The following is an 18,266-nucleotide window of genomic DNA, read 5'->3' as shown; positions in this document are numbered from 1 at the left end:
GCCGGTGCTTGGCACACGGTTGGAGGCATGCGGAGGGGATCTCACCAGATGATGAGTTCCTGCCGGAGGAGGGGATACGATGAGGGGAGCAAGGGTTAGGCGCCTCTATCTGGCCATAAGGAGTCGCCGTTGCCGCGCCATAACCTCGGAGTTCCCCGTGTGAGCCATGGAGGTCCGCCTCCACCTGCAAGTACTTCGCTCCGCCGCGCCTTATCCGCGTGCCGCCGCCGTTCTGCATCGAGCAGACGCATCATCCAAGTCGTTGTAGCTGTCGCGTTGATTTGATCCAGAAGCTGTGCTCGAGCGCCGAAACAGGGGCAGCAAGCGGGCAGAGGTACGACCGCGGAGGCGGGCGGGTTGAGATCGACAACAGTGGTGGTTGAGGTCGGCCGCGGCGGCGAGTGGTGTGGCGGCGGCCTGGGCACAGGCCAGGATGGACCAGGGTCGATGCGATGCGCTCGAGCGCCGCAACGGGGGCAGTGAGCGGGGAGAGGTACAGCCGCGGAGGCGGGTGGGTTGAGATCGGCAACGGTGGCGGTTGAGGTCGGCCGCAGCGGCGAGTGGTGTGGCGGCGGCCTGGGCACAGGCCAGGGTGGCCCAGGGCCGACGGGAGGAGGCGATGCGTACGGGTATAATTTTTACAGCGAATCATTTTTTCCTTTTGCGTTGCAGATAAATGATGGAGCACGGGTTGAGTAACAAAAAATACAGGGGCTTTTTTATAAAAATGCTGTGGTGGGTTTTTCGACGGAAGCAATAGCCGCTTTATTATTTGATATAGATTTGTATACAATCCTTCTTTTTCTATCAATGCATCCAAATCGTAAGGAATTTGTGTTTTTGTAAAAAAAGGGGCAGGAAGTAAATCTACGGAGATGAGAACCATTTTCCCTTCTGGTTAATAAAGCCTTAAACCACACTTTGTCTTCCTCTGTTAACCTCTTAACCCTCGCTCTCATCCCCTGTCTGTGTCTTCATCCCCCTTTCGTTTTCGCTCTCCCACCCCGGAGAAACCAGGCGACAATCCGGCCAACGCAGCCATGCGCCCGCTTATCCGAACCGCCTGCCTCCGCGCTCGTGTCCGCGCCATGGCCACGCTTCCAACCACCACCGCCGCCGCCTTCTCTTCCACACGCGCCCCTTTCCCATGCTCCTCTCCTTCGCCCGCCCGTCGACTGCTCGTCGCCACCCGCCTCCTCCCCTCCGCGCCGGCGGCGGCGGCGGCAGGGGCACGAACCCTCCGGACCTCCGCGGCGGCGGCGGAGGCCGCCGTCGAGGTGGGTGGCGTCAAGATCGCGCGAGAAGGTGAGTTCTCCCGCCCCTGCCGCCGATGGCGGGATCTTAGGAGCGGTTAGTGGGCCTCGGAGGAGGAGAATTGTTCTAGCATTTGGCAGTGGAGAGAGAGGTTTTTATGCTTGTTGGTTAACTTTGGCTGCTGGCATTGTTCCGCACTGGACCTTTTCTTTTCTTTTTTGAACATGACCAGGCATAAAATTATTAGTCTAAGAATGGGATTTAGGAGGAGGGTGAAGTTGATACGTCCAGTGCTCACATTCTTTCGGAGCTTGCCGGTAGTATAAATGCTGCGCGGTCGCTTGAACGGTTGGGTTCCAAGATGGAATGCCATTGATTGAGGAGCTAAATATCCCAATGGAATTTGGTGGGGAGTTAAATCGCATTGTATCACGGCGCCGTGTCAAGTCTCAAGCTAGTAGGCGCTGATTTGTTTCGATGGCCTTTGTAGATGTCGTCAAGGAGGATGACCCGACGAACAATGTGCCAGACACCATTTATTCTAAAATTGGCCTTCAGCTGCACAGGAGGGATAACCACCCTCTAGGGATTCTCAAGAATACTATCTACGATTACTTTGACAAAAGTTTTCCTAGCCAGTTTGTCAAGTTCGATGACCTCTGCCCTCTTGTTTCTACTAAGCAGGTATGATCTACAAATACCTTACTGCTTGTATTAGCTTGAATATGAAAGCTGAATGTTAGCTAAAAAGACCCTACATTTTTATGGTAATCACTTAAACATGATGCGGCATTTGTGACTAATTAAGGACAACTCTAATTATGTGGTCAAATAAAACCTGGCACTTGGGGTGGAAAAGAGTGAGTGTGAGAAAAACGCGAAGTTTCAAAATTGTGAAAAAGTCCAATAGCTGTTCCTTTGCTCTCCTGCTATCCTCCCTTTCTAGTGAATGGTCACTTCAGTTGCTGCGTGCTGATTCACCCGATTAACAAATCTACAATTAAACCAACCATGACTGTTCTTACCTTCTCACTGACCTTGAGGTGGTGCATTCTGCAGAACTTTGATGATGTCTTGGTCCCTGCCGACCACGTAAGCCGGAGTTACAATGACACATACTATGTCGATGCTCAAACAGTCTTGAGGTGTCATACCAGCGCTCATCAAGCAGAGCTGCTAAGAGAAGGGCATACACACTTTCTTGTAATTGGAGATGTTTATCGTAGGGATTCTATTGATTCAACTCATTACCCTGTCTTCCATCAGGTAACTGTATTTTGCCAGATTGTACTTGAATGTTTCCAAAACAAGATATGTTATGAATTCTGTTGATCTTTCACACATACAGATGGAAGGCTTTCGTGTCTTCTCTCCAGATGACTGGTCAGGCTCCGGCATGGATGGGACAGCATATGCAGCTACAGACCTCAAGAAAACACTGGAAGGCTTGGCAACACATTTATTTGGTAAAACGCCTTGGCTTACTCCTTGTCATCAAAGGAAATGATAAAATAGCTTCGCATGTCAGGTAAACTAGATGAGGATATGTTGTGCAGGTGCTGTGGAGATGCGCTGGGTTGATACTTACTTCCCATTCACCAACCCATCCTTTGAACTCGAAATATATTTTCAGGTTTGTTGTAGTAAGTGAATCGAAGTAAAACATGTTACACAACTTGTGTCGTCATGATACCTGGTCTGAAAGAACTGTATCACCTTTGCAGGGTGACTGGTTGGAAGTTTTGGGATGTGGGGTCACTGAGCAGGAAATTTTGAAAAGCAATGGTAGGACAGATCATGTTGCATGGGCCTTCGGACTAGGCTTGGAGCGACTAGCAATGGTCCTCTTTGATATTCCAGATATTCGGCTGTTCTGGTCAAATGATCAGCGGTTCACATCCCAGGTATTGCTGCTACTATTGGATTGTTGGTTATCTCACTATGTTAACATATTAAACAAAAACTGCATACTGCTGAGCCACAAATTCTGTGAAAAGTAATTGTCCATATTGAGGCAATATAGCCTCTTAATCTCTCTCTAACTTATGTGCTGATCTATTCAGACTGCAGAGCTCATCTTTCTGTGCCACACCCTTTGCTCTCTAGGATTACTAATTTACTGTATGTATAGATTATAAATTTGGGAAGACCGAGTGTTTGATCTCTAAATGGAAATCATGGTAGTGTTGATTTTAATTACTAGTACTAAACTTGAAATTCTGATGTGAAGAATTTGTGTTTTTTATTTCTGAAAAGAGTTTAGCCAGAACAACTTGTGTTTCCTAATGAGTGTTTAACACTTGACATATTTTTTTTTCGAGAAAGCGCAAATGACATTTGCGTTTTTATCATTGAAGAGGCAGAGTTTGGGTTACATGTCCTCCTAGGAGGCACCAGTTACAAAGCGAAATCGATAGAATTTAGTGGACATCCCAGGTCTGTGGGGGAACTACTCTAAGTCCACGGGCGCCCGCGTTGGCCCAGGCAGTGGCCTCCTCCTTGATGTTGCTGAGCAGTTGCAGCGAGGAAGGCTGGGCCCCTTCGAAGGCGCAAGCGTTGCGGTGTTTCCAGATCATCCATGGCACGAGGAGGGTGGCGGACGCGAGGCCCTTGAGCAGCGATCTCGGCGTATTCTGCCTGGCCTGCAGCCACCAGTCCATGAGTGAGGCCTCATGGTCTGGTGGGGTGGCAGTCATCCTGAGCCAGGCAAGGATCTCATGCCAAGTTTGGCGAGCAAATGGGCATTCTAGCATCAGGTGGCGCATCGTTTCTGGGGCTTGATCGCAGAGCAGGCATCGGGGGTGGTGCTGCATTCCGTGGCGCGCGAGGCGCTCCGCTGTCCAGCATCGGTCCTGGCAGGCCAGCCAATGGAAGAATTTGACCTTTGGGGGAGCCCCAGTCTTCCATATAAGCTTCCAAAAGGAGCACGTTGTGGAGCCCTGGAATGTTGCTAGGTAGGCAGAATGCGCGGTGTAGATGCCGTTGGACGTCCACTTCCAAGTTAGCCTGTCTGGTTCGGTTGAGAGCGTGACTTGCTGGGCAAGTTGCCAGAGCTGCAAGTATTGGCCTATCTCGTGGACGCCTAGAACTCCGAGAATGTCTCGGGCCCAGGAGTTGCCAAGGAGACCCTCAGCCACTGTCCTGATCTTGCGCCGTCTCTTCGGTATGCATGTGTACAGCTGGGGCATTAGTTCGCAGACGGACCTGCCATTAAGCCATCGGTCCTCCCAGAAGCGGGCAGCGTTGCCATTGCCGACGGTCATGAAGGTAGAGGCGAAGAAGAGCGCGCGTTCCTCGGAGGAGGACTGCAAGTCCAGGCCATGCCAGGCACGCTCCGGGTCTGTGCGGGAGAACCAGAGCCAGCGGAGGCGAAGGGCAAGGCCGGCGCGCTCTAGGTCTTGCACGCCAAGGCCACCGTGCTGCAAAGGCCAGCAGACGCGGCGCCAGTTAACGTGGCATTGTCCGCCATTGGCTGCACGTCGACCAGCCCACAAGAATCCGCGCTCGATTTTTTCGATCTGACGAAGCGTCTTACGCGGCGGCGCGTACGCTAGGAGCTGGTGCACGGGGATGGCTCCCAGGATGGATTTGACCAAGGCAAGGCGTCCAGGCTTGTTCATCAGCCCCGCCTTCCAAGTTGGCAGGCGATCGGCGATTCTATCCACCAGGGGCTGAAGCTGGGCGGCCGAGGGACGCCTTAATGTGAGGGGGATCCCGAGGTAGGTGAGCGGGAGCTGGGCGATGGGGCAACCCAGGTTGGCGATGGCGGCAGTGGCTGTGTCGTCGTCGCAGTGCAACAGAGTTGCCGTGCTTTTGGTGTAGTTCACTATCAGGCCAGAAGCTGATCCGAACAGCTTCAGGATCTCACGTACAGCCCTTGTGTCGTGTGCGGAGCAGTGGCAGAAGAGCACAACGTCGTCGGCATATAGCGACACCGCGGGGATTGCCCTCGCAGGGTGCAGCCGTGCCAGAACACCAACTTTGATGGCCCTCCGGATTAGTCGTCTGAGCGTGTCTACAGCGAGCACGAACAACTGCGGAGAGAGGGGGTCTCCTTGACGTAGCCCTCGATGGTGCCATATAGGGGGGCCGGGCTCACCGTTCATCAGGACTCGCGTGCTTGCTGATGAGAGGAGGATGGCTATCCACTCTAGGAATCTGCTGCCAAAGCCGTATCCCCGCAGGACCTCGAATAGGAAGGGCCAGAACAGGGAGTGGAACGCGCGCGCCAGGTCCAGCTTGAGCAGGATCCTCGGAGCTCCGAGCTGGTGTAGCAGCCTCGCAGAATGCTTGACAAGGATGAAATTGTCGTGGAGGCTTCGACTAGTGATGAAAGCATTCTGACTCTTGCTGACCAGTCCATCGAGTTTTGGGGCGAGGCGCAGCGAGAGGACCTTGGCGAAGATCTTGGCCACAAGATGGATCAGACTAATGGGCCGGAAATCATTAAGCGTATTGGCGCCAGCTCGCTTAGGCAGCAGGGAGAGCAGCGCTTGGTTCAGGCTAGCAAAGCCCCTGCCTCGTAGGTCAAACAGCTGCTGGAAGACGTCGAGGAAGTCTTGTCTAACCGTGCTCCAACAGGCCCGCAGGAACTCTGCAGTGAAGCCATCCGGCCCTGGCACCTTATGCGCAGGCAGGCGCTTAATCGCCGCCCAGATCTCGTCGGCGCTGAAAGGCAGGTCTAGGTCCTCCAGGTCCGTGGGCTCGATCAGCTCCGACAGTTCCAAGGTGTGTTCGCGGTCGAGGGCGGTGCCCAGGAGGGCGTCGTAGTGCTCGTAGGCTGCCTGGGCGAGACCTTCCTGCTCGGTGATCAGGTGGCCCTCCACGGCGAGCCCAAGAATCCTGGACTTCTGCCGGCGATAAGAGCACTGCCGATGGAAGAAGGCGGTATTGGCATCGCCGTCCTTCAGGTATGCCAAACGGGCACGCTGGCGAGCTAACGTGCGCTCCATAGAGGCGAGACCGAGGTAGGAGATTTTGCGCTGCTTACGGAGCCACTCCTCATGGGGTGATAGCAGCCTATCCTCTTGCGCCTTGTCGAACCGTGAGATGAGCTCACGAGAGATGGCGAGCTTGCTTCTGATGTTCCCAACAGATCGAGAGCTCCAACTAGTCAGCGACTGCGCCGTTGCCTGGAGCCGCAGCATCAGACGGTGGAATGGGTCAGCATGGGTGACCGAATTCCAGGCTACGTCGACCGTGTCGTGGAAGCCGTCGAGCCGCACCCAGAGATCCTCGAAGCGGAAGCGATGTTGAGCGGCAGGCACGGGGGAACAGTCCAGCAACAGCGGGCTGTGATCGGAAACGACCGAAGCCAGGCTACGAAGGTGACACGCAGCATGTGCTTCCTCCCAGTCCGAGGTGCATAAGACTCTGTCGAGGTGCACGAGGGTGGGGGGGGGGACTGCTCATTCGACCAAGTGTAGCGGCGCCCGTTGAGATATACTTCCTTCAGCGCGAGCTCATTGATCACCCGTCGGAATCTGCCCATCATGCGCCGATGGAGATTGCCGTTATTTTTGTCCTCGTCGCGGTAGATCAGATTAAAGTCACCGCAAAGCATCCATGGCCCAGGGCAGCCGGCGCGGATATCACGGAGTTCCTGGAGAAAGGCGATCTTTGCCGCCTCATCCCGCGGGCCGTATACGACCGTCAACCACCAGGGAGTGGCTGTGCCGAGAGCAACCTTAGCGGTGAGCGCGTTCGTAGAGAACGTGGGGTCTGTGATGCTCACAGACCGGCTCTTCCAAGCGAGGAGGATGCCTCCGCGCGTACCTAATGCCGGCAGGTATACGTGATCGTCAAACTCAGAACCCAGCGTATCGAGAAGCACCGACGAGCAAATGAAATCCATTTTTGTTTCCTGGAAGCAGGTGATGGTCGCGCCCGTAGTCTCGATCAGCGATCTAACAGCGTAACGTCGAACGCGAGAGTTTAAGCCGCGGACGTTCCAAACTACAATCTTAGGGCCGTGATCCATAAACAACGGGATCGACGGTCGGAGATTGCAGCGCGGGGGCTAAGTCTCACCGGCGCCGGCAGCGGTCGCAGGGGTGCTCGTCGGACGGCAAAGTCCCTCCGGAAGCTTTCGATCAATCAGTGCGGCCATAGCCGCGAGTACGTCGAGCGGGATGGGCGCGGCGAAGATGCCATCATATGCGCGCATCTCCGCGGAAGTGATTCGCTGGTCGATGCCAATGATCCCAAGTGTGCGCAAGACCTGCACCTGTGCCCTCCTTTCGGCAGTGGGCGGCGCCGCTCCAGGGGATTTGGCAGTGGAGGCAGAGCGGGCGCGGCGAGGGACGGAGAAGCTTAGTGGATGTCGGGTGTGCCTCTTCCCCGGCGTGGGGAGAGAGGCAACAATTTGTTTCGTGGCGGCAGCAAGGAAGTCCCCAAGGGTCCAGTGCATGTCGGCAGTAATACGTTCTCTAGGGCGACGGAAGGTAACCGGCGGCGAGGCGAAGCGGTTGGGAGCCGAGCGCATGGCAGCGCAGTCTTCGGTGGGCCCCCTAGCAGTGAGCTGAGGAGGGGGCGACGATGGTGGAGACGGAATATGGTCTTGCACCAGTCCAGCAGCTAGCATGGGCCTTGGTGAAGTGGTGGGCTGCAGGGCCGACATGTGGGGGGGAGCATCTTGCATGGCTGGGGGAGGCGGCAAAATAACGGCGGGAGAAACGCTTCGCGCGCCCTCCCCCTCCTTGGTCATCGCGGTCCCCGGGGACCGACCCTCAGAAGGCTCCAAAACTGCGGCAGGCTGTGACGCGGCCAAAGCACCACTTTGCCCCGACCGAGCTGTGCTGTTGGCCGGTGAGGATGGACCCGCCAGCTGTGAATCTGGTACCTCGCTGTCCGAGCCGACAGGGGCCAGATCCCGACGAGGCCTGGGGCTGCATGGGTCAGAGTTGGGCTCGCCAGCGCCGTCATCTCGGGCAGAAGGCGACACCGAATTCAAACTCGGGGTGGCTTCTGTGCCGCCAGCTGGCCCGCATCCTGGCGAATCTGTACCTGCTGGCCCTACGTCCCCGATTGCAGCAGTCGTGGGGGGGAGGACCGTCTACAGGAGCTTGCTTCACTTTCCTTTTTGCCTTTCCTCTTTTGGCATCCCAGCGGAAGTGGCGGGCCCCATCCCGGCCAGGCCATGGCAGTATGCACATGAGGGGACGACGGCCGGCCGGCGGCGCCGCCTCCGTGCAGGAGCCCCAGGGAGCCATGGCGACACCATCCGCACGCGGAGGTCGATCCTTGGCCTGACATCCTAGGGAATCGATGGCAGTGCCATCGGCACGGCCCGGGGGTGGCGCGACGGCGCTTGCGGCCGCGGCGGCGGGAGCGGCCAGGGTCTTGGCCGTAGTCCGGGGCGGTGCCGTTGCCATCCCCTGCGTTGCCGTCCCTGTCGCGCCTGGCGGCGATCGCAGCACGGGCATGGGCGCGGTCAATCTCTGAGCGCGCGAGGGAGATGGAGATGGGGTACGACAGGATGCGGACGGTCGGGGCGGAGGAGCCAGCGCCGGGGAGCAGCTCGACGACCTCCAGAGTAGCGGCGCGCCGGATGGCATCAGGATCATGTGTGCGGCCAGCAAAGTCGAAACACGTTGAGGTCGGCGCGGGATCGAGTGCGAGGATGGAGCCGCTCGATCCAAACCGTCGTGCCGAGGATGTGCTCAGCTGTGGCAACATTCCAGGCATGGGCAGGGATGCCGCGGAGCTCGAGCTCGACACGGTGTTCGAACCCACCCGAGCTGGCATGCGCACTTGACATAATAACTGATATGTTTGGTCCTGAGTTCTCACATATGTTCAAAACTCAGTTTATTCTCTTTAGCTTAGTTGGTGTACCTCTGGTCCATCTATTTAGTGCTATTGCAGTACTACCAGAAAATTTAGTTAACAGAACAAAATTTGGTCCATAACTCTATGCTGAGCTAATTTCTTGATATGCACACTTTCAACTTTATGGCTAAGATATGCGTATTGTTATTATTCAGTTCTCTAAGGGCAAGCTTGGGGTCAAGTTCAAGCCATTCTCGAAGGTATGCAATATCATTTACTACGTGTATCTGTATATCCGTAGATAAAATTAATTTGTTCTAGTATAAGAGTGGTTCTGCATCTTGCGAATCTGGTTGAGCTCGTTTGGCTATGCAAAGCACGCCCACTGGGACAAATTAAACCAAATCTTTATGCGTCCATTCGTTTGGATAATCTAGTATTAGAAATTGCAGCTTGGATTGTTTGTGTCATCCATCTAATGGGTAAATGTGGTTAAATTTGTATTATGTATCCTAATATGATTTGCATTGATTGCCGCAATATATACACTTGCGATGATTGCATCAGGCTACCCTAGCTGACTTTTTTTTTTGTTCTACAGTTTCCACCCTGTTACAAGGATATGAGTTTCTGGATAAATGATGAATTTACAGAGAACAATTTATGCGAGGTTGTTAGAGGCATTGCTGGAGATCTTGTAGAGGAGGTATACACTCTGATTTGGACGCATGGCTGTAAATCGAATTTGTGTTAAGCACTTGCCTGAACTTCCTAATTTCGACCTTATATGATATCACTTGTGCCATTCTGTAGTAAGTGGCACTCCAAAGAATAGCATAACATAGCTCCAAATTAGGCAAAGAATTTACTCTAGTCTCTGCAAGCTTATGGCAGCCTTACTGTGTACTCTATCCGGCAATGGTTTAGTTAGTGCCAGACTTTCCTTGCATTATTTGTAGTTCCTTCTGCTAGTATGGTACATTACGGTTCTAGTTCATCTCCATGGGCCCCAACTCTTGTCAGTGTCCCCAACTCCACGCAACATACCTATAGGTAAACTCTTTTGCTGTTTAATCTCTATCTTGAAATGCTATCGCAGTGATTCGGTGATTTTTGTGAGCCTAAGCTTCTTGATCTAGTATTACTAGTTTGTGGTATCATGGAATTTGGTAGGTTCATATCTCTCTCAATCTAAAGGGCTGTTTTTTGTTTTACAGGTAAAACTAATAGACAATTTCACAAACAAGAAAGGCATGACGAGTCATTGCTACAGGATAGCCTATAGGTCAATGGAACGTTCGCTCACAGACGAGGAGATCAACGACATGCAGGTACACGCAACCGAATTACGTTCATTTTACTATGATTTTTAAGCGGTGTCTTGATTTGATCGGATTCTGATCTTAACTATGATTTGGTTGCAGTGGAACGTAAGGGAAGAGGTGAAAAGTAAATTGAGAGTTGAGCTGAGATAAAACGGAGCTAGCTCGTGTTCTTTGTATGTAAATTTATTGAGAAGCATATTAATATATGAAGAAAAACGGGGGCCATTTTGCTCTTGTAATAACCCACGTCTTGTGTTCTTTTTTTTCAATGAAGGCGAAAAACCCCTTCGCATAGTTAGCACGTTACATTTTGCTGGATTCCAGCCATTTGAAGATGATCATCCATTGCTCAGTTCTGATTCAAACTGATATTTCCCAGACCAATTTTGTTGAACCGGTATGGCCCGCCCATACAAGTTATCTCTTAGGGCTCAGGCCCATGTAGTGGGACTAACCTAAAAGGAGGCTCCGAGCCATCTCTCGTTCCTGAGACAGCCGCCACACACAAAACACTTGTGCTGGAGGTACTCCTCTCTCCCTCCCGTACTCCTCTCTCCACCCGTTCCTACATGGTATTAGAGGCCAGCGAAGGCGGGGCCTGAGAAGATGACGGCGACGTCCGGCGAGGTAGCGGCGGATTTGGGCGGCGTTCGGTGAGGCAGCGGCGGATCTGGGAGGCGCGGCGTGGCTGCGCAGGAGGTGCGGCTCGTTGGAGAGGAAGGAGAGGTGGAGCTGCTGTGCTGCGCGGCAGAGGAAGAAGGAGAGGTGGAGCTGCTGTGCTGCGCGACAGGAGGAGGAAGCCGAGGAGCGGCTTGGTCTCCAACGGGTTGTGGTGCTGTGGGAGGAGAAGAGGAGAAGGGTAGTGGAGAAGGGCAGCTCCTTGTTGTGTTGTTGTGTGTGCGTGTGTCTGCAGGGGACCGGGAGCTGGAGAACTGCTGTGGGGGTTGGCTGATGTTGGAGGCCAAGATCCTCTGGAACTGCTGCTGTTTGCAGAGGAAGGAGGAAGGGACCGGGAGCTGGAGCACTGCTACGGGGGTTGGCTGCTGTTGGAGGCCAAGATCCTCTGGAACTGCTGCTGTTTGCAGAGGAAGGAGGAAGAGAATTGCTGCTGTTTGCAGAGGAAGGAGGAAGAGAACTGCTGCTGTTTGCAGAGGAAGAAGGGAGAGAACTGCTGCTGGAGGAAGAGGCTGTGGTTGCTGCTTGCACTTGGAGCTGCTGAGTTGCTGGGTGCTGCTGCTAGTCAGGGGGCGTAAAGGGACCAACCGTGCAGCTGTAGGGCTGTGCTGCTGCTGTTTACCGGATCGGAGATGGCTGAACCAAATGCGCTTGCTGAGGCTTTTGAGAAGCTCGCTAAGATCCTCGCGGAGTCCAACTCCAACTCCGGGGTCATCGTTCCTCGACAGGAAGTGGCTCAGAAGCTCGAAATGTCACCCCTGGACATGAAGCTAGAGGGGGCCACAAATTATTTGAGCTGGTCCAGAAGGGCATTGCTGGCTGTGGAACAGAAGGAACTTGATGGGCACTTATTGGGTGCGGTTGATGAACCCGGAGACAAGACTACCGCGGAGGGAAAGCGGTGGAAGGTCATAAACTCTGTGCTTGTTGGCTGGTTGTTGAACTCAGTGGTGCCCTCCATTGGTCGCTCTGTGGAGGGACTATCCACGTCCGCCGAGATATGGAAGACTCTATCCACCCAATACCCAGGCAAGGGTAATTTCATGCTAATTGCTCAGATTGAGGGGAAGATCAGTCGGCTGCGCCAAGGCGATGACATGTCAGTGATGGCATATGTAGCAGAGCTGCAGGCTTTGTGGGTAGAGCAGGATAACTGTGATCCTCTGGAACTCTATGATGCGGCGTGCATCGAGTCAGGGTGCAAGTGCATTGCACGCAGGCGCGTGCTGAAACTGTTGGAAGGCCTCAGATATTGCTTTCATGGCAGGGGGCTTCCCTGTTGCACCAACCTCTCCTGCAACTATTGAGGAGACTATTGCAACAATGTCTCAAGAGGAGGTGAGGCTATCTCTTGCGCATGCAAACGTGAAGTTTGTGCCGGCTTCGACATTTGCAGTCACTGAGCGCATGGAGTGGGGAGATCCCAACAAATGTCATATTTGTGGGGAGGTAGGTCACTGGAAGAGGGAATGTCCAACTCGTGGTAGAGGCAGGGGATACAACAAAGGGGGCACTGGCAGAGGAAGGTATGCTCGAGGCAGAGGTGGATACCCATGGAACTCAGGGGGTCAACTTTCTAGGGGCAGAGGTGGCTACTCAGGAAACTCAGGGGGCAGGGCGCATATGGTAGTTGAAGAGGACACTGGGACGTCACAGGGCAAGGGAGTTGATGAGGCTGCTTATGGAGACTTTGCTCACTGGGCCTCCACTGATGAAGGTAATTCGATGAAGGCATGTCTTCCTCCTAATGAGAGTGCTTTAGAGTGGGTCTTAGACTCTGGAGCATCTAAGCATGTTGCGGGTAATTCCTATGTGTTTGAGTCTTACCATAAGCATGCTCCTACTCACAAGGGCACTATACAAACTGCAGATGGTACCAATCAGCCTGTCGTAGGGGTTGGCACAGTCAAATGCACTTCAGCCATCTCATTATCGTCAGTTTTGCATGTGCCAGCTTTTCCTGTCAATTTGGTCTCTTTCAGTGCTCTCATTGATCAAATAGACCGTCGTGTGATCCTTGACAAGTTCGGTTGCTTGATTCAGGAGCGACAGACGAGCCAGACGGTTGGGACTGGCACCAGGCGTAGGGGGCTCTGGTACATGGACCAGGAGGTGCAACCGGACTTGGTGTGTGCTGCGACCATGGAGGACAAGGAGAAGCAGGCGATGATCCATCATTGTAGAATGGGTCATGTATCTTTTGATAAGATGAGTAGAATCTTTTCGGATGTTATGTGTGGAATAGGCAAGGGCAAGTTGACATGTGATGCTTGCGAATATGCAAAACACACACGAGCCTCATATGTGAGTAAGGGGCTTAGGAGCATATCTCCTTTTATGCTCATTCATTCGGATGTATGGACTAGCCCAGTAGTGTCAATGAATGGAAAGAAGTATTTTGTTACCTTTATTGACTGTTATTCTCGTATGACTTGGATTTACTTGATGCGTCACAAGGATGAGGTGTTTAGCTGTTTTCAGAACTTCCGTGCTCTTGTAAAGAACCAGTTTCAGGTGCAGGTCAACGTGCTCAGGACTGACAATGGTACAGAGTATGTGAACAATATTTTTGGGGATTTCATGGCTAACCAAGGGATTCTTCATCAAACTTCATGTCCGGACACCCCACCTCAGAATGGAGTGGCCGAAAGGAAGAATCGTCATATTCTTGAGGTTGCTCGGTCATTAATGTTTACCATGAATGTGCCTAAGTTCTTATGGGATGAAGCAGTTATGATAGCCACGTACCTGATCAACCGGACACCTTCCAGGATATTAGGTATGAAATCTCTGTGAGTTTCTCATTGGAGATAATAAGTTTGTTGTTTCCCCAAAGTTGTTTGGCAGTACTTGCTTTGTTCGTGATCACCGACCATCTGTTGGAAAGCTTGATCTTCGGGCAGTGAAGTGTGTCTTCCTCGGATACTCTTCTAGTCAGCAGGGGTATAAATGTTGGTCTCCCTCTGAAAAACGCAGGTTCGTGAGTATGGATGTTACCTTCAGGGAGTCCGAGCCATTCTATGGTACGCCGACTGATCTCAGTCTGCTATTTGCAGAGCTTGACCACCTACATCATGTGCACGATGGTCAAGAGGGGGAGAAGGATGTGTCTCATACTCAGGGTGATTCTGTGGGCAATAACACTGCTAATGATGTGCAAGTTCAGGTCCAACCAATAGTGGGAACAATTCCGGTTAGTACTCTCACTGATGATGATGTGCATGTTCCTGTCGAGCCAACCGTCGATACACTTAAGATTGGTGCTTTTCGGGTTCCTGTTCGGGATCGATGGCAGACGAACACCCTAGTGTACTCTCGACGGCAACCACACGTGCAAGGGGAGCAGCAAGGCAGTGAGGCAAGAGTGCAGGGGGAGCAACAAGGCAATGAGGCAAGAGTGCAGGGGGAGCAGCAAGATAGTGAGACGAGCTCATCTGACACAGTGGAGCTGCCCATTGCATTGCGAAAGGCTACACGTGAAGCGGCAAGAAAGGGTGAAGTAGCAAGGAAGGCTCTACCGAAGGATGATGCTTGTGATGATCTTGATATTGGCAATTTTGTGTCTTATAAGGCTTTGTCACCCACATATAAGGCGTTTGTTGCCTCCCTTCAAACTGTGTCAATTCCAAAGGATTGGAAGACTGCAAAGCAAGATCCGAGGTGGCGTGAAGCGATGATAGAAGAGTTGGAAGCACTAAGGAAAAACAAGACATGGGTGCTAACCACATTGCCGGCAGAAAAGAAAGCAGTGAGTTGTAAGTGGATCTATACAGTGAAGCAGAATCCTGAAGGGAAGGTGGAACGGTATAAGGCCAGATTGGTCGCCAGAGGATATAGTCAAACTTATGGAATTGACTATGATGAGACGTTTGCTCCCGTGGCAAAGATGAACACAGTAAGGATATTGGTCTCCTGTGCTACAAACTTTGGGTGGAAGTTGCATCAATTAGATGTCAAGAATGCCTTCTTGCATGGTGAGTTGCAAGAAGAAGCGTACATGGAAATACCACCAGGTTTTGGTACTTCAGAGACTACGGGGAAGGTATGCAGGCTGAAGAAATCCTTGTATGGACTGAAGCAATCACCAAGGGCCTGGTTTGATAGGTTCAGACGTGTTGTCCGTGGTATGGGGTATGGTCAGTGTAACGGTGACCACACGATGTTCTACAAGCACTCTGATCGGAAGATCACCATTCTTTCTATTTATGTGGATGACATTATCATCACTGGAGATGATGAGGAGGAAATAGAGAGATTGAAGGGTTGTTTGAGCAAGGAGTTTGAGGTAAAGGATTTGAGTAACCTAAAATACTTTCTTGGCATTGAAGTGGCTCAGACAGAGAAGGGAATCTCTTTGTGCCAACGAAAATACACCTTGGATCTCTTGAGTGACGTGGGCATGATGGGATGTCGTACTGCCCCTACTCCGATTGAACAAAATCACCAAGTGACAGCACAATCAGGAGAGCTAGTGAATAAGGAAGAGTATCAGAAACTGGTTGGAAGGTTGTTGTACTTGTGTCATACCAGGCCTGACATTACGTATGCTACGGGGGTGGTGAGCAGATACATGCATGAACCAAGGAGTGGGCATCTTGATATTGTGCACAGAATCCTGAGATACTTGAAGGGGACTCCGGATAAAGGGTTGTGGTTTGGGAAGAGTGGACATCTTGAGGTGGATGGCTATAGTGACTCTGACTGGGCCAGTTGTCAAGATGATAGAAGATCAACTTCTGGTTACTGCGTGTTTGTGGGAGGAAATTTAGTATCATGGAGAAGCAAGAAACAACCGGTTGTGTCTAGATCAACAGCAGAAGCTGAGTATAGAGCATTATCTCAAGGGTTGTGTGAGATGCTCTCGGTGAAGTACCTACTGAGCGAGTTGAAACTTCTGAGGAAGGGGCCCTTGAAGGTGTGGTGTGACAATCAGTCAGCTATAGCCATCGCTAATAACCCAGTTCAACATGATAGGACAAAGCATGTGGAAATTGATCGGTTCTTCATTAAGGAGAAGCTTGATGCCGGGGTCATCAGCCTTACTCATGTCAGTTCTGGGCAGTAGTTTGCAGATTGTTCGACAAAGGGTCTGGAAACAAAGGATTGTAACTTGGCATGTGACAAGATGGGAATGATAGATATCTACCACCCATCTTGAGGGGGAGTGTTGAACCGGTATGGCCCAGCCCATACAAGTTATCTCTTAGGGCCCAGGTGTTAGAGCATATCTCCATATGTGGTTTTGGTAATTGATGACAATTCCTATGGACTAATGGTTGCCTTAAGTTATATTTATAGGATTTGTCCATAGGCACTTCTTGAAGTCCATCTGTTGGGTTCAAGGAATTTATATGATGACCAAGATGTTATTCAAGGTATTATCCAAAGAATGGTCATAGAAACACTAGGTTGATCAAGATCTCAGACAAAGAGTAAATCAAGATGATCAACACACAAAGCGTATAAGATGTACCGAGAGGGATCAAGTGATCCCATGGTATGGTAAGCATTGTCCATTACGTGTTTGTGTACTAACCCATGGTCTTTGTGAGACTCCTATGTGGGGGTTAGGTGTGCCTCCATTGGGCTTGCGTCAAAAGGAAGATCTCATACAACCCATGAAGGATGACGTCAAGTGGTGATCGTCATCAAGATTGTGGTGTGCAAGTTCAAGCGGATCAGCACGAATATATCATTGAAACTATTGTCAATGATCATGTGCTCACAAGGACAACCTCATGTGCTAACAAGGACAAGATCAAGATAAGCATTCCTGAGCACTACATGCTTGATTCTTGTGGATGTTCACATGGTGGACAGGACAAGATCAAGATAAGCATTCTTGAGAACTTCATGCTTGATTCTTGTGGATGTTCACATGGTGGACAAATGAAGATGAATACATAAGCTAGGATTTCCGCATTGTGTATGGGAAAGCTACTTGAAGACTTCATCATGTCTTGCTTTCAACTTGAGCCAAGAAGGAACAACAACATCAAGCTCAGGTGAAAGGGCTAACTCAAAGGTATCAGTTCCTTTGACGTTAGTGGTGCGGAGTAATGATCAGCGAATAAAAGTATACACTCAAGTATGGATCATCAGTACTCTTTTATGATTCTTGAGTCCTTAGGGATCCCGCACTATTAAGAGGGGATCACAGGTTTTGCGATGAACTTGCTCAAACTACATCTTCACTTTCTATTCAGACCACATCTCCACTGCTCCGCTGTTATCTGAAAACAGAACCAGTGCCTCGGACATCCGGCCTCCTCCGGACGTCCGAGGGCCGGACGACCGACAGCTTCGGAAATCCGGAATCCTATACCAGAGAAATCAGAGCCATTTAACTCGGACTTCCGGCTCTCTCCGGACGTCCGAGGCCCGGATAGCCGACCAGCTTCGGAATTCCGGAACTATGCACCAGAGAAACTTGAGCCATATAACTCGAACTTCCGGCTCCCTCCGGACGTCCGAGGGCCGGTCAAGGCTCGGACGACCGACAGGCTTCGGAAATCCGGAGCCCTGCACCAGAAGAACATGAGCTCTATAACTCGGATTTCCGGCTCCCTCCGGACGTCCGACCCTCGTCGGAAATCCGGAACCTTCCACCAGTAGAAGTTGAGTTGTATAACTCGGATTTCCGGTCCTCTCCGGACGTCCGGTCGCTGTGTAATTCAAAATAGTTTCAGTCGTATCTACAGGCCTCGGACGACCGACCCCTGTCGGACGCCCGGACTTCCGACAACCGTCGGACGTCCGGACCCTGTGTGACTTAAAATATCCCCAACGGCTGTATTTCTCTCCCCACTATAAATACCCCCCTCCCACTTCGTGAGAGGGTTGCCCAACACAGCCTTATCCTCATAAGAACACATTTCCACCTCACACACATTTGCTCACTCCAAATCTTAGATCCCAAGAGCATTTGTGAGCCCCTTTGAGAGGTGTTCCAATCAAAAGATAGATCGTCTCCCTCTCCTTCTCTCAACCCAAGCTATTTGTAATTTGAGCAAGTTTTGAGCATTCCCTGTGATCTTGTTACTCTTGGAGGTTGGAGACTCCTAGGCGGTAGGAGTTCTTCGGAGAGGAATCAATCCGTGTGATTTCCCCCGGAAAAGTTTGTGAGGGTTTGGAAGCCACCTCAAAGGCTTACCACTAGTGGTTGAGAAACGCCTTCGTGGTGTTATCTCAAAGGGAGAATAGGGTGAGCCTTCGTGGCGTTGGTGTGCCTTCGTGGTAACA

General features: G+C 51.7%; 1 protein-coding gene and 1 long non-coding RNA gene across 2 annotated transcripts; both read left to right on the top strand.

The window, feature by feature from the left end:
- The first annotated feature begins 962 nt into the window (after positions 1 to 962).
- On the top strand, positions 963 to 10,714 carry LOC123395735 (phenylalanine--tRNA ligase, chloroplastic/mitochondrial). Its single transcript, XM_045090763.1, has 10 exons — positions 963 to 1,305; positions 1,745 to 1,938; positions 2,314 to 2,520; positions 2,603 to 2,720; positions 2,811 to 2,887; positions 2,979 to 3,158; positions 9,240 to 9,284; positions 9,626 to 9,730; positions 10,242 to 10,355; positions 10,449 to 10,714. Exons 1-10 carry the CDS (start codon positions 1,041 to 1,043, stop codon positions 10,497 to 10,499), a joined length of 1,356 nt encoding a protein of 451 aa, XP_044946698.1. The 5' UTR covers positions 963 to 1,040; the 3' UTR covers positions 10,500 to 10,714.
- Positions 10,715 to 12,348: 1,634 nt separating this feature from the next.
- LOC123395756 lies at positions 12,349 to 13,428 on the top strand. The gene is made up of 2 exons (XR_006609818.1): positions 12,349 to 12,741; positions 13,068 to 13,428. It is a non-coding gene; the product is annotated as an uncharacterized LOC123395756 (long non-coding RNA).
- The last annotated feature ends 4,838 nt before the right edge of the window (positions 13,429 to 18,266 follow it).

The sequence above is a fragment of the Hordeum vulgare genome, chromosome 5H (genome assembly GCF_904849725.1).
Source record: "Hordeum vulgare subsp. vulgare chromosome 5H, MorexV3_pseudomolecules_assembly, whole genome shotgun sequence".
Taxonomy (NCBI): domain Eukaryota; kingdom Viridiplantae; phylum Streptophyta; class Magnoliopsida; order Poales; family Poaceae; genus Hordeum; species Hordeum vulgare.
Note: the sequence above shows the minus strand (reverse complement) of the source record. Positions and strands in the feature narration are given on the sequence as shown.